Genomic DNA, 15,736 nt, shown 5'->3' with positions numbered 1-15,736 from the left:
GGCTGAAGCGAAAAGGCGCTTGGGTCCGTGCAGTCGGTGACATCGGCCAATATCCCTCCGTTTTCTTCCCTCTTTCCCTCCATTTCCACAGTGTCGCCCCCTTCTCCCCCGCCCCTGCCGCCATTCTCTCCCCAGATCCGCCCCGCCATGCCGCCGAAGAAGTATGCAACCCCTCGCCTAGCCACCGATTCCGTCCAGCCAAAGCAAAGGAAGTCGAGGGCGCTGATGGCAAGGCCCCGGGGCTTGTCAAACGCCCAGTGGAAGGCCGGCCGAGGTTGATCGCCGCGAGTATTTCAACTTTGTAGCCATGAAGAAGTTGGCCGTCGATCAAAATATGAACTTATTAGGATGCTTACTTGAAGAATTAATGCAAATAATTAATATTGTGCATGTTTGTTTCAAAAGATATTTTGCATGCCATACATATCATCTACCTCATTGGTTTCACAAAGTATTTTTTTTTTGATAAGTTATCCTTGCGATATAATGGTTTGCATCTTTAGCTTGTGACCCTCTTCACCATCATACATATTCTATATACTACATTCATGGAAGTTGGCATAATGACATGTGTTTCCTTCTCCTCACCCACGATTATACCTCTCTAGGACATCATGCTACCAGCGCCATTTACCACTGGCCAGGCTCCACCGTAATCTTCCCCTGTTGGATGACCAAGTGCTACACTTCCCTTTGGCGATGGCACCGGCCTGGCAACATCCGCATTTTTCAAGCATTTTTGTACTACTACAATGTGTTGGCAAGACTTAGTTCAAGTATTAGACGATCTCTTCTCTTCTTTTATGAATATGTACGTCTTTTCAATCACATATCCTAAACATGAATGAATGTTGAACTTTCAGCAAACTTTAATCTGTTCTTCTCATATATATATATTCCTAGCGGCCATGCATCAAGATGGCAAGCAGGGCGAAAGCTTAATGTGATAACTTAATGATATATTGGTCAATTTATGCAAAAATGATCTCTCATATTTTGTATATTCACTTATTTTGGGAAGTTCTTATCAATCTATCAAAAATTGACGGGCGTGGCAACGCGCGCATTCATGATCTAGTCAATATATGACAGCAACCACGCTGCTGGCCACTTCTGTCCATTGTCCACGCAGCCCATTTCATCAGATGTACACACAACAGACACGCAATAGGCCCAGTTCAGGTCGGCTGCAGCCATCCACTTCTGTTTGTTCTAAAACAAAACCAGCCACTTCTGTCTAGTGTCCATGCGAATTGTCAAAAAAAGTCTAGTGTCCACGCAGGAACGCATGCGATACTCACCCAACGGCCAGCCGGTTCCTTCTTCGGCTCTTCTCATTGACGAAGCGGCGGCGCGATTCTGTGCCGAACTGCCTATGGCGGGCCACATCCAGGCGAGGGATCCACCGGCGTCGGAGCTCCCCATGGTTTCCGTAGAGGTCACATACAAGTTGTGCTCGTGCAGTGCCGTGCCCGCTGCCGCCGGTGGGGAGGAGCGACGGGAATGCAATGCTGCTGTACAAAGGGTGGGGTTGAGCATTGTGGCAGCGGCTGCCGCGTCATCGACGTCAGGACCAACAAACCCAATCTCTAAGCCTAAGCTGAATCAGATACTGTTTGCTATTGTGAACAATTTGTATTGAGTGAACCAATTGGCTCCTGTATTAGGGTGATATATTTTTTTGAACACCCAAAGTTGAATTCCTGGATCCGCCACTATACACGGCTCGGCGTCACAGTTGAGCAGCACCGACACCGATATGGACGAGATCATCATGACCGGCTCGGCGGCCGCTGCTTCGTGCCCCGGGTTCCACACGCAAGATGAAACTCCAGACGCCGCCGTCAACATGAAGGACGAACTCGACGACGCCGAGGAGGAGGTGGAGCCGGCGCCCAAAGGGAGAAAGAAGAAGCGGGCGGCCAACGCCAAGCCGGGCGAGCCTCGCGTCAAGTGAACGTCCAAGGAAGACGAGTGCCTCGCGGAAGCATGGAAGACCGTCAACATCAACCCGATCACCTGCTCGAACCAGAACGCCGACACATACTGGAGAAGGATCAAGACGATGTTTGACGAGCGCAAATTGGTCGACCCCGACTTCGCCAACATCCACATGGACCGCGGCGAGAAGGCCATGGCGAACCACTGGGCGACTATTCAGGCGGCCTGCAACAAGTGGCATGGGATTCAAGAGGAGGTCACGGCTCGCCTGGAAAGCGGCGCCAACGTCGAGGATCAGGTATGGCCATCGTTCGTCGGTCCAGTTCTTCGTCGTGTACTTCGCCGACACTTTTGTCTTTGGTTGTGCAGATGGTTCGGATGTTGAACATGTTTCGCCAGGAGAACAGCGATCAAGAGTTCAAGTTCCTTCGTGTGTTCACCAGGATCGAGTCTTGCGAGAAATGGACGGAGTGCCGGCTCGCTCTCGCCAAGGCGAAGGACGCGTACAACCCGGACGCGCCTGCCCCGACGGTGGCAGAAGGGCGCCCTGATGGCAACAAATGAGCCAAGGCGGTGAGGGACGCGACACCCATTGCCGAACGACTGCAATCGTCGATCGAGCGGTGCATCGCTGACGCCAAGAGCAACCCCACCAAGAGGGAGGAGAAATCCAATGCGAGGTGGTCGGCGTTGATGACGAAGCAGGACGTCAAGCTCGACCTTCTCGATCAGGACCAACGTCACCACGAAGAAGAGGAACACCGACCTGGTTTTCTTGATGGGGGCACACACATCGACGATGGACGAGCAGGGGAGCGCGGCCTCATCTTGAACCAGATGTCGGGACCGGCGGCGACCACCGCCCCTACGCCCAAGCCGAGCCCGAGCACTGAAGCTATGCCCACGCCGATGCCGAGCCCGAGCACTGAAGCTGCGCCCACGCCGACGCCGAGCCAGAGCACTGAAACTGCGCACACGCCGACCTCGGCCAGCCTTGCGGTAGAGGAGCCTGCCGTTTGATGAGCTCCATGTCTATTGTTCCTACCCTTTTGATTGCCGGACTTTGGCTATGTTCGCTCGCCGACCCTGTGGCATGGTGGTCGCCGAACTGTGTCATTTTTTGGCAGCGGCAAAGTGAAGTTTGAATTTTTATGCGTTTGGGGGCCAAAACCTGGGGGCGCGGCCAGGAATTCGATCACCCCCAAATCGAGAAAACCGTCGGCGCAAACGCCAAAAACCCATCACCAGGTGCAAGGTTGTTAGAAGACTCAGAATCGTGATTCTGAATCTGATCGGAGCTCCGTTGGTAAGATCGCAAATCGTAGAATCTTCACTATCAGAATCGTAAAAACGTTATTCTAGATACTAAAATCGTATAATCAAAAAGGTTACTTTGGATTGTAAAGTCGTAGAATCGTAAAACAAAATCGCGATTCTAAGAATCATGGCTGGGTGCGCTGCGGGGCCAAATGGCTGGAGACGCTCCTACCACTATGGTTGCGCTCCACACGCACGAGCAGCAGGCAGTAGCACAGCGAACGCAGATCGGGTCCATGATATTCATTCCCCAGGCCCCCAAATAAAACACGTACGGACGGTCGCAGGGGCGAGGTCGTATCTGGCAGCGGCGTGCCCTGAGGAGGTCGGATCCGGCGGAGGCGCGCGCTCGGAGAGGCCGTATCCAGCGGAGGCGACCGGCAGGGGGGGGCACGCCGGCTCGTACGTAGCGCCGTCGTGGTGTCCCCTGGCGACTGATTTGGGTAGCGCGGTGGATGGGTACGCCGACCTCGGCCAGCCTTGCGGTAGAGGAGCCTGCCGTTTGATGAGCTCCATGTCTATTGTTCCTACCCTTTTGATTGCCGGACTTTGGCTATGTTCGCTCGCCGACCCTGTGGCATGGTGGTCGCCGAACTGTGTCATTTTTTGGCAGCGGCAAAGTGAAGTTTGAATTTTTATGCGTTTGGGGGCCAAAACCTGGGGGCGCGGCCAGGAATTCGATCACCCCCAAATCGAGAAAACCGTCGGCGCAAACGCCAAAAACCCATCACCAGGTGCAAGGTTGTTAGAAGACTCAGAATCGTGATTCTGAATCTGATCGGAGCTCCGTTGGTAAGATCGCAAATCGTAGAATCTTCACTATCAGAATCGTAAAAACGTTATTCTAGATACTAAAATCGTATAATCAAAAAGGTTACTTTGGATTGTAAAGTCGTAGAATCGTAAAACAAAATCGCGATTCTAAGAATCATGGCTGGGTGCGCTGCGGGGCCAAATGGCTGGAGACGCTCCTACCACTATGGTTGCGCTCCACACGCACGAGCAGCAGGCAGTAGCACAGCGAACGCAGATCGGGTCCATGATATTCATTCCCCAGGCCCCCAAATAAAACACGTACGGACGGTCGCAGGGGCGAGGTCGTATCTGGCAGCGGCGTGCCCTGAGGAGGTCGGATCCGGCGGAGGCGCGCGCTCGGAGAGGCCGTATCCAGCGGAGGCGACCGGCAGGGGGGGGCACGCCGGCTCGTACGTAGCGCCGTCGTGGTGTCCCCTGGCGACTGATTTGGGTAGCGCGGTGGATGGGTTAGGAGGAATGTGAGCGCGCCATGTGTTTGTCCGCCAGTGCCTAACTGCCGCACTGCCTCAAAAGGCGCGTGCTAGGGTACTGTACTTAATTAGCAGCGCCGTACGCGCTTGAGCTTGCATTGCATCTGCCATGGATATTGATCACGGCAGAGAGAGCGACGGCGAGATGGTGGGCACCATCGCCAGCTGCGGGCTGCTGCTCCACTCGCTTCTCGCCGGGCTCGGGCGTCGCGCCGCCGGGTTCGCCCGGAAGGTGGGCGGCGCCGCGCGGGAGGACCCGAGGCGGGTGGCGCACTCGCTCAAAGTCGGCCTGGCGCTCGCGCTGGTGTCCGTCGTCTACTTCGTCACGCCGCTCTTCAACGGCCTCGGGGTGTCCGCGATATGGGCCGTGCTCACCGTCGTCGTCGTCATGGAGTACACCGTCGGTACGCGCGTAGTATGATCAATCGTACCAGCACATACATTACGCTCGCGATGTCTGAAACGTGATTGCATTGTGCTCTCCCTCCGACGCCAAAACGTGGCAGGTGCCACGCTGAGTAAAGGCTTGAACAGAGCCTTGGCGACGTTGGTGGCTGGCTGCATCGCCGTCGGAGCTCATCAGTTAGCTGAATTAGCTGAACGCTGTGGTGATCAGGGAGAGCCCATAGTGCTCACCGTGCTCGTCTTCTTCGTAGGTAACTGCAGTCACTTATTTTAAGACAGAGGGAGTGCATGGTTAAGTACCCTTTGAGACTCTCTTTTTAATTACTTCCTCCGTTCTAACATAAGTGTCGCTGATTTTAGTACAACTTAGTATACTCGTAGCTAGTAATATCCTTTACCTAATGATGCTCCTTGCATACATGATGGATTGGTATTCAACGCAGCGTCAGCGGCGACGTTCTTGCGCTTCATCCCGGAGATCAAGGCCAAGTACGACTACGGCGTGACCATCTTCATACTGACCTTCGGTCTGGTGGCCGTGTCGAGCTACAGAGTGGAGGAGCTCATCCAGCTCGCGCACCAGCGGTTCTACACCATAGCCGTCGGCGTCTTCATCTGCCTCTGCACCACCGTCTTCCTCTTCCCCGTCTGGGCCGGAGAGGACGTCCACAAGCTCGCCTCCGGCAACCTCGACAAACTCGCTCAGTTCATTGAAGGTAACGCATCACGTACGCCAGGTCAGAACATCAATGTACGCTCCCCATAGGTACCGGACCGATGTATTCCAACATTCCATGACAAAGATTCGTCATTCGTTCATAATTATAGTTTTTCGACATTCTGGTTTAACCACTGTTATCGTGAGCCTTGTCTAGTTTACAAATGCAGCTTGATGTGGGCCTGATTAAAAATCTGAAATGTGTCATCGAGAGAAAAAAAAACTGACCAGGACCAGTTGCGCACCAGCATCACCAATTGCCCCGGTGCACGAGATACATCCCCCTCTACCTGGACATAAATGTTTGGTTTATGGGTGTATATACACCTTATATGAAAAAAAAAGTAATTAAATAAAAGTCAAAAATTCTGAAAATATTTTTGAAATAAATTTGAATGTCCATTGTACTTGTAGAAAAATTTCACAAAAAGAAAAAAACCCCGTTGACTTCATTTGAAGAAACAAAAATTACGACCAAAATAGTGTGACTAGTGACTCATAATAGCAACAAACCTTTTTTTCTCTAAAGTCAATGCTGATTTTTTATTCGTGAAAATTTATATACTAATGCAAAAGAAAGTCAAGTTTATTCTAAAGAAACTTCTAAACTTTTTTTTGACTTCTCTTTAAAAAAAATCCTATATCAAGTTTATATACACCCAGGAACCAAAGGGAATTTCTCGCCTCTACCTATTCTCTCTTAAAAAAGGTGTCTCTAAGTAAAATGCAACCTTAGGTCCGCTGGCAACCTACATGGTGGTGAGGCACACTAGCAAAACTTACTTCTGCCACGAAGTCCGAGCTCAGCCAACACGATGAAAAACTCGGAGAGGGATCAAAGTTTTGCTCGGTTGGATCTTAGAACAAAGTTTTTATTTGGGAATCTAGATTCTCCGAACTTTTAGAGCTACACCAGACAACATCGCGGGTTGCCTTCGAGCAAAAATGGCAAGTCCAAACCAAAATGCGGACCCTCTAGACTTAACTTCAGATTTGGTATTTTGGCTCATGTACACCTCGGACCAATGTCCGAACCCTCCAAATGTAACACCTTATTTGTTTCAAGCCAAGCGGAACATGAGTGGATAGGAGGGATTTTTGGTGACAATGGATGTAGTGTTTGACATTTACCTTTCACACGAGTTCCATCAAACCCCTCTTTATAGTACGTTGCCCCTATGACTCGTGACAAAAGCCACTCAACCTCAAGAAATGAAATCAAACTTATCGCATGCACCGTCTTCTTTTACCTTTTTGTTGCTGGCGGTGGTGGTGGTGTGTGGGGGGGGGGAGGGGATGGGTGTCAACAAAAATATCTTTCATCATACCGGAGACTTTCACATCACACATATCTCAATAAGAATATTATTCCCCTTGATTGCGTCATTAACACCAAAATCCACTTGGGAGGGGGGGGGTATATATGCCATTTCTTCTATAGACACTAAAGACTACATATAACTATATGCAGGAATGGAATTCAACTGCTTTGGCGAAAACAGTGTTGCAAATAATTTTGGGGGAAAGGATTCCCCCCAAATGCACAAGAGCGTCCTTAATTCGAAGGCCACTGAGGACTCTTTGGTAAGCATACTCCAGACACTTTTTATGGTACACCAACTATAATGTGACCCTCATTTTAGAGTAATCTAATGGCTTATATGTTCATTTTGGTAAATACCACCACCACCCAACTAACTAGAAGTAATACATTCCTAGAGTGGCGCTTGGGTGGATACAAGTGTGGGCAACAGCAGCCCAAGACCAAAAAGACACATATTTGTAGTATTAGATTCTCAAAAATAGAAATATGGTACGACATACCGCATTGTTCAACCGTGGACAAAGGCCAATCTAGTCCAACTACTTTTGTAGTGTTTATTAATTCTCATGTGAGTGAGTGGAGGTGGCGAGTATACCATTACAAGAAAAATATGTCATAGAGAGGGGTTGGCACTCAAAAGGGGACTTGGATACAGAGGGTGCGGGTTACAAGTTGGGGAAGGGGCGTTTGGATCTAGTGGCTAAGGAGTTCTTTTGCATTTTTAAAACCGTGACGGCACTTAATTTGGATCGGAGGGAGTAGCTTTCATATTTATTCTAGTTTTGACGACTCAAAATGTTGGTCGGAATCTGGTTGCAATCAATTTTCGATAGCTACATCTGAAAACACATATGATTCTAGTAGTATCATATGATAACCTCACAACGAAAATTGAGCGAATGATCTTGATCAATGAGATGTACTTACTTGGGGTAAAAAAAACGTACAAATTGCAGTGCACCTTTGCCAAATGGGAGCCTCGTCATGGCCAGTTCAGATTTCGACACCCATGGAGCCAATACCAGAAGCTGGGAACTCTTTGTCGCCAATGTGCGTCTTCTATGGAGGCTCTTGCTTCATATGTCATCACAACCTCAAAAACCCAGGTATAACTCTAGCTCCTAAAATTCCCCATTTCATGTTCAAAACACGGCCGAGTCGAACTAAAGGAAATAACAACCCACAATTGATGCTTTTTCCTTGTTGACCATCAGTGCCCTGCTGCAGCCAACCCTGAGCTATCATGTAAGGTTCGAAAAACATGTGGCGAAATGAGCTTGCATTCCTCCAAGGTGCTTAGGGATCTCGCAATGGCAACTCGAACAATGACTGTGCCGTCTCCAGTGAATATCACCATGGCTACAGCCGTGAAAGCAGCGGAAAGCCTCAGAAGCGAGCTTGCAGAGAACACGGCTCTGTTGCAAGTGATGCATGTGGCCGTCACCGCAACACTTCTTGCGGACTTGGTTGATAGGGTGAAGGAAATCGCGGAATGTGTTGATGTCCTAGCAAGACTGGCGCACTTTAAGAACCCCGAGGACACAAAAAATGTCGTTGTCAGTACCGTGAGTCGAGGGATAGACGAACCTTTGCCTGACGTGGTTATTTTGTAAATCTTCAAAACATTGGTAGACTATATGGTGAAGAACATGGTAGTACTATAGTAGTACTATGTATCAATACTGGAGGGTCTTGTATTGGTTGATTTAGATTTATTACTGCTGAGACATGTTGGATATATGAGCGATTTTCCATATGCTTTGCCACAGTAATATGATAGATAAAACATGATAATTGGCCCAACCAAAGTACTAATCAAATTAGACATACAATTTGGTAGGTAAGACCAAAACAAAACGTGCAAATCGATTGCTGGTACTAGTAACCCACACATAACCTCTAATAGAAGAGATAGAAACATGTACGATGTGACGGAGGAAGATGACTTTGCAGTAGCGTCTGTCGAAGAAGACATGTCGTCGAGGAAGTACTTGTCGCCGGGAAAATAGTCGCTCTCAGTAACTTCGGAGGAGATGTAAGCAATCCCATGAGTTCGCTCCCCAACACATGGCCGCCTCTCTCCCATACAGGATTACGGGCCGGTTCTTTTGCTGGTTTCTAGAATAAGTTAGAATAAACTGCCCCTACTAAAAACACAACCATAGATATTTTTTAGAAGCCTACTAGACAATTCTTAATTACTAGTAGGCTTCTAAAAATATTAATTTGGTTGGTGGCCTCTCATGGATGATTGTTTATGCCTATAATTATGGGCAACGGACTCCTAAAATCGAAACTGATCCACTACAGTGGAGACAAACGAAGGCCGTCTACAGCCATTCGGTTTCATCCTCCGCTAGTTCGAAAGACGTTTGGGTTTCTGTCATGAGTTCGGAAGTCCCATCTCACTCATGTACTGTACATGCGAGTGCGAGTCCCCAACGTTTGCGCCACATATGCATCAGTTTAACAATATACTGATAGCTTGACATCGTTAGCCCACCGGACTCAATTTATTTGCATGCATGCCCCACTCGTGTACATGCAGGTTCCCTACACATCCCGTAAAAAAGTGAATGGTGAGATTATCCAGATCATAGGCGGCCGTGTACAAGACGCCAGCGGGTCAGATCATCAGATGGCTAGCAACAGAATTGTGTTAATCAAGAGCCGCAATCATTTTTTCTAACCCTTTGATTGTAATTTTTATTTGCTTAATAATATGATTAATCGTTGTGGCCCCGTAGCTCAGTTGGTTAGAGTTTCCGTCCGATGTACGGAAGGTCATGGGTTCAAGTCCCATCGGGACCAAAAAATTTTGTTCTAAATTTAATTGCGATTTTCTATATTTTTTTGTAGTATACTCAATCCCCCTCCCCTCCGAGACCATCAAGTTTTCCATTGTATACCCGCTGAAAAAAAACTTGTAACTTTCCATGAAAACAACCTTGCAATTTCATGTTGCTTCACAGAGTATTAAATCTAGCCACCCATTCTGTCAGCCCTTTGTGTTGACCGCAATAAAATCACCTGACCTACAGTGACGGCTCGTAGCCGTTGCCACTCCACACTCCACCGCATCCCCCCAGATCCGAACGTTACAATCCAAAAGGCGCACAACCCGACGTAGCCGCCACCACTCGCAGCTCACTCGCCAGTCGCTACCCACCAACGAACCCAGGCAAAAAAGGGCCGCGTCGGCCTCGCGCAAGCCCGCCCGCCCACCCACCACGGCCCCGGCGATGGCCGCCGCAGCCATGGACGGCCTCGACGAGGAGTCGCTGCAGGAGCTGCGGAGCCGGGCGACGCGGCTGCTGCTCAAGGAGGACTGGGAGGGGTACGCCGCCGTCTGCTCCCGCATCGTCCACGGCGCCGCCGCCGCGGACCGCCGGGTGCTCTGCTCCGCGCTCGCCCACCGCGCCGACGCCCGCGCGCGCCTCGGCGACCGCCCCGGCGCGCTCGCCGACTGCGACGCCGCGCTCGCCGCCGACCCGGCCCACCCGGCCGCGCTGCTCGCCAAGGGCGCGCTCCTCCGCGGCCTCGGCCGCTACGCGCTCGCCGCCGACTGCCTCCGCGCGGCGCTCCCCGCGGGCGCCGGAGGCGCCGACGAGGCGCGGGAGATGCTCGAGCAGTGCAGGCGCCTCGAGGCGCAGGCCAGGAGCGGGGCGGTGGACCTGTCGGACTGGGTCCTCGCCGGGTTCTCCGGGAAGTGCCCGGACCTCGCGGAGTACGTCGGCCCGGTGGAGGTGCGCCGGTCCGCGCACGGCGGCCGAGGGGTCTTTGCGGTGAAGGGCGTTGAGGCGGGGGCCACGCTGATGATCTCCAAGGCGGTGGCGACGGGGAGGGGGGTGATCCCGGATGCGGCGGACAGCGACGAGAAGATGGTGGTCTGGAAAGACTTCGTAGACAAGGTGCTCGACGCCGCGGAGAGGTGTCCGAGGACGGCGTCTTTGATCTATACTCTGTCCACCGGCGAGGAGCAGGAAGACGAGCTCGCCTTGCCGGACATGGCAGTGTTCAAGCCAGAATCAGAGGATCTCAGCGACGGCGTACCGGAGGCTGGCATTGGCACACGAGAGGCTCTCGATGTGGACAGGATCATGAAGGTGCTCGACGTGAATTGCTTGACGGAGGACGCGCCGTCTGCCAATCTTCTCGGCAGCAATGGCATCGTCAACTGCGGCGTGGGGCTGTGGATCTTGCCGTCGTTCCTAAACCACTCCTGCCACCCCAATGCCCGGCGCACCCACGTCGGGGACCACGCCATTGTTCACGCCTCGAGGGACATCAAGGCCGGGGAGGAGGTCACGTTCCCCTACTTCGACGTGCTCACCCCGGCGGGGAAGCGCCGGGAGGCGGCAAGGGCGTGGGGGTTCGAGTGCCGGTGTGACCGGTGTCGGTTCGAAGCCGAGGACGCCGTTCTCAGGCAGGAGCACGTGAGATCAGAGAACGAGCTGGTTAATGGAGGAGTAGACATGGGAGCACTGGTGGTGAGGCTTGAGGACAAGATGAGGAAGTCCATGGTGAAGGAGAGGCGAAAGGCATTCGTGCGTGCATCATTCTGGAGCGCGTACTCTTCATTGTTCGACAATGGCAGGTTGATGAGGAAATGGGGGAGGAAGGTTCCCGGAGAGGCCGTCATCGCAGAGAGTGTCGCCGGCGCGGTCGGTGGCAGCGAGAGTGTACTGAGGGCAATGCTGAGGGGCGCCGACAATGGCAATGGCTGCGGCAATCGGCTGGAGGTTGAGGACAAGGTGGTGAGGATTGGGAGGGCTACCTATGGCAAGGTAGTGAAGAGGCAGGCAATGAGGGCTCTCTTCAGACTTACACTGGAGGGTGACAACAGCAAAAGCCTCTAGGTTTTTATTCTTTATTCGTTGGTTCAGATAGGTTTGTTGCAGCAAATGTTCTTGTTTGCTCGGTGTTTTGTAATAAGAGGGTGGCAGAGAGTCAAGATCATCCATGAGAGCTCTATTTCTATACTCTCTTGGTCTTGGTTTCGGGTAATTCTTCCAGTGTTTGACAAGAATTCCCCAATTTTAACCATGTCATTTATCAAGTGATGTACTTCCAAGCAATGGATTAGGATTTAGGAATGAAATTGTGCCTTACACATACTTCAATTGTGCTCAACTTGAAAATCTTACCAATGTTGGGCTATTCATTCAGTGTTTGGCATAGAGACATGTTTGTCATGAACTCCCATTGTATATACATGTCATTTATCAAAGTGATGATCTTCTTTAAAGTATACTGGATTAGGACTTAGTAGTGAACTCTGCCCTACACACAATTCTCAGCTGATAGGAATCAATTCTTATCAACTTGAAGGTCGTAGGAATACAATGTTTGGTTATTCTTTCATTGTTTGCCATGGAGACATGAATTATCTTCATCTGACCCTTGTCAAATTTGAAGTGATCTTCATTAGTTGTACATCATCCGCAACTGCTACTGTAGTACCAACAGAAAACGGTCAGCTTGAAAGTTTCGGAATGCAATGTTAGGGAGTACTATTAAGTAGAGCATATATGGATAGAAGTGTTCTGATCTGCGCAACATATTTATTTGGCAGCATTAGATGCTTCCACATATGCTCTGCAAGGTTTCCAATGTTTGTGATTTTTTTTCCCTGTTACAAGTTTCTACTCCCTCCGTTCCTAAATATAAGTCTTTGTAGAGATTTCACTATGAACCACATACGGATGTATATAAATGCATTTTAGAAGTAGATTCACTCATTTTGCTCCATATGTAGTCCATAGTGAAACCTCTACAAAGACTTGTATTTAGGACGGATGGAGCAATAAATAGAAGGTGATCATTTTCATCAAAAATTTCATTTGTTTGGTCCTGTTAAAAAATTCTAATTAATATAGAAGGGGGAAACTTTCAACAATATTTTCCATCTTTGTGATTTTCAGGCTTTTTCCATTTAGGGAGAACATCAGAGCACCCCTTGACACCCCTTCATTCCAAATTTCTCAACTTGCTCTGCTTTTGACTTCAAAAACTATTGGTTAGTGCGGGTTCATTAAAGATCAGATGGACCATAACCATGGCTCCAACTGTGAAGATGAGATCATCACAGTGCTAATTGTCAAAAAAATGCATCACCTACATCCCCCGCAAAAGAAAATAAAAATGCATCACCTACATGTACAGTATTTTCTTGGTCAGCAGATCACAAAAAGGACACAAACGGTAGGTTCCATCTAGTCAGGGGGTTAGGTTAGGGACACCATGTGGATGAGGCAATCTTAATTCTCGGCCACACCAAGATTGTTTGGTGCTCGGCAGCACTAATGCCCAATATATTACCTAACCGAGCCATCCAAATGCTACATACAGTTAATCCTCCTGTAGACTGAACCCCCTTCATGAGCAGCCCCATGGAGGAAGCTCACGGCGGCATGCCGTCGACGACGGCCTTCTTCCCGCTGGCAGGGCTCCACAAGTTCATGGCCATCTTCCTCGTGTTCCTCTCGTGGATCTTGGTCCACTGGTGGAGCCTGAGGAAGCAGAAGGGGCCGAGGTCATGGCCGGTCATCGGCGCGACGCTGGAGCAGCTGAGGAACTACTACCGGATGCACGACTGGCTCGTGGAGTACCTGTCCAAGCACCGGACGGTGACCGTCGACATGCCCTTCACCTCCTACACCTACATCGCCGACCCGGTGAACGTCGAGCATGTGCTCAAGACCAACTTCAACAATTACCCCAAGGTGAAACAATCCTCGAGATGTCAGTAAAGGTTCAGTATAATCGGTACTGACAGTGTTACAAATGTCTGAAATCTGAAATTGTATGTGTAGGGGGAGGTGTACAGGTCCTACATGGACGTGCTGCTCGGCGACGGCATATTCAACGCCGACGGCGAGCTCTGGAGGAAGCAGAGGAAGACGGCGAGCTTCGAGTTCGCTTCCAAGAACTTGAGAGACTTCAGCACGATCGTGTTCAGGGAGTACTCCCTGAAGCTGTCCAGCATACTGAGCCAGGCTTGCAAGGCCGGCAAAGTTGTGGACATGCAGGTAACTGAACTCATTCCCTTGGTCATCTGAACGTTGATTTCTTGGACAAAATTTCAAGATTCTGACGCGAGCGAGCGAATTCAGGAGCTGTATATGAGGATGACGCTGGACTCGATCTGCAAAGTGGGGTTCGGAGTCGAGATCGGCACGCTGTCGCCGGAGCTGCCGGAGAACAGCTTCGCGCAGGCGTTCGACGCCGCCAACATCATCGTGACGCTGCGGTTCATCGACCCGCTGTGGCGCGTGAAGAAGTTCCTGCACGTCGGCTCGGAGGCGCTGCTGGAGCAGAGCATCAAGCTCGTCGACGAGTTCACCTACAGCGTCATCCGCCGGCGCAAGGCCGAGATCGTGCAGGCCCGGGCCAGCGGCAAGCAGGAGAAGGTGCGTGCGTGGTCATCGTCATTCGTCAAGCTCCCGGTCGCTGGTTTGTGTAGATGCCATGGATCACTGACACACTAACTGGGCGCGCAGATCAAGCACGACATACTGTCGCGGTTCATCGAGCTGGGCGAGGCCGGCGGCGACGACGGCGGCAGTCTGTTCGGGGACGACAAGGGCCTCCGCGACGTGGTGCTCAACTTCGTGATCGCCGGGCGGGACACCACGGCCACGACGCTGTCCTGGTTCACCTACATGGCCATGACGCACCCGGACGTGGCCGAGAAGCTCCGCCGCGAGCTGGCCGCCTTCGAGGCGGAGCGCGCCCGCGAGGATGGCGTCGCTCTGGTCCCCTGCGGCGACGGCGAGGGCTCCGACGAGGCCTTCGCTGCCCGCGTGGCGCAGTTCGCGGGGTTCCTGAGCTACGACGGCCTCGGGAAGCTGGTGTACCTCCACGCGTGCGTGACGGAGACGCTGCGCCTGTACCCGGCGGTGCCGCAGGACCCCAAGGGCATCGCGGAGGACGACGTGCTCCCGGACGGCACCAAGGTGCGCGCCGGCGGGATGGTGACGTACGTGCCCTACTCCATGGGGCGGATGGAGTACAACTGGGGCCCCGACGCCGCCAGCTTCCGGCCGGAGCGGTGGATCGGCGACGACGGCGCCTTCCGCAACGCGTCGCCGTTCAAGTTCACGGCGTTCCAGGCGGGGCCGCGGATTTGCCTCGGCAAGGACTCGGCGTACCTGCAGATGAAGATGGCGCTGGCAATCCTGTGCAGGTTCTTCAGGTTCGAGCTCGTGGAGGGCCACCCCGTCAAGTACCGCATGATGACCATCCTCTCCATGGCGCACGGCCTCAAGGTCCGCGTCTCCAGGGCGCCGCTCGCCTGATCTTGATCTGGTTCCGGCGACGGTGATGGACCTGGACGCTCCGGTGGCTGGCTGGCCGGACGGCCGGCGCGTTATGACACGCTCGATTTAACTTGGCAACTGTGATAAACTCGTATATGTAGGCAGAGTGGAGAGGGTATTGATCGATTTGCCATTGACGTTGCCCTACTCCATGGATGTTTGTATTGCCTCTAGATCATTATAGTTCGTGTTTGTTCTTGAGCCTAAGTATTTATTGCACATTTCAAAATGACAAATGTATGCAATTGTCTTTTCTGGATGTTTTCTAAGGATTTTCGTAGATTTATTTTGTCGATCAAACCCTAGCCGTCACACATGATTCGATCCCTCTATGGGAGCTCGACACGGAGGAGCTGGTGAGCTGCTACAGGACGACGACGCTAATGAGTGGTCGAATTGCGGTTGTTGGCAGGCGATGCTCGAT

General features: G+C 51.5%; 3 protein-coding genes and 1 non-coding gene across 5 annotated transcripts; all 4 read left to right on the top strand.

Annotated features, from left to right (window-relative positions):
- Nucleotides 1-4,247: 4,247 nt before the first annotated feature.
- LOC543388 (ALMT1) lies at nucleotides 4,248-8,790 on the top strand. 2 transcript variants are annotated; one of them, NM_001405814.1, is made up of 6 exons: nucleotides 4,248-4,948; nucleotides 5,051-5,200; nucleotides 5,393-5,665; nucleotides 7,139-7,251; nucleotides 7,948-8,097; nucleotides 8,206-8,790. In NM_001405814.1, the coding sequence occupies exons 1-6, from the start codon at nucleotides 4,654-4,656 to the stop codon at nucleotides 8,602-8,604; spliced, it is 1,380 nt and encodes a 459-aa protein (NP_001392743.1). In that variant the 5' UTR covers nucleotides 4,248-4,653; the 3' UTR covers nucleotides 8,605-8,790. The 2 variants fall into 2 exon arrangements, with proteins under 2 accessions (NP_001392743.1, XP_044376538.1); XM_044520603.1 differs by having other exon boundaries at nucleotides 4,371-4,948; nucleotides 5,393-5,686; nucleotides 8,206-8,729.
- A 938-nt stretch (nucleotides 8,791-9,728) lies between these two features.
- On the top strand, nucleotides 9,729-9,802 carry TRNAI-GAU (transfer RNA isoleucine (anticodon GAU)). The gene has a single exon. It is a non-coding gene; the product is annotated as a tRNA-Ile (tRNA).
- A 275-nt stretch (nucleotides 9,803-10,077) lies between these two features.
- On the top strand, nucleotides 10,078-12,159 carry LOC123098567 (methyltransferase FGSG_00040). Its single transcript, XM_044520601.1, has one exon. The coding sequence runs from the start codon at nucleotides 10,234-10,236 to the stop codon at nucleotides 11,848-11,850; it is 1,617 nt and encodes a 538-aa protein (XP_044376536.1). The 5' UTR covers nucleotides 10,078-10,233; the 3' UTR covers nucleotides 11,851-12,159.
- A 1,163-nt stretch (nucleotides 12,160-13,322) lies between these two features.
- On the top strand, nucleotides 13,323-15,571 carry LOC123098566 (cytochrome P450 704B1). Its single transcript, XM_044520600.1, has 4 exons — nucleotides 13,323-13,716; nucleotides 13,807-14,022; nucleotides 14,107-14,403; nucleotides 14,494-15,571. The coding sequence occupies exons 1-4, from the start codon at nucleotides 13,372-13,374 to the stop codon at nucleotides 15,289-15,291; spliced, it is 1,656 nt and encodes a 551-aa protein (XP_044376535.1). The 5' UTR covers nucleotides 13,323-13,371; the 3' UTR covers nucleotides 15,292-15,571.
- The last annotated feature ends 165 nt before the right edge of the window (nucleotides 15,572-15,736 follow it).

The sequence above is a fragment of the Triticum aestivum genome, chromosome 4D (genome assembly GCF_018294505.1).
Source record: "Triticum aestivum cultivar Chinese Spring chromosome 4D, IWGSC CS RefSeq v2.1, whole genome shotgun sequence".
NCBI lineage: Eukaryota > Viridiplantae > Streptophyta > Magnoliopsida > Poales > Poaceae > Triticum > Triticum aestivum.
The sequence above is the reverse complement of the archived record's forward strand: the minus strand, read 5'-3'. Positions and strand labels throughout refer to the sequence as shown.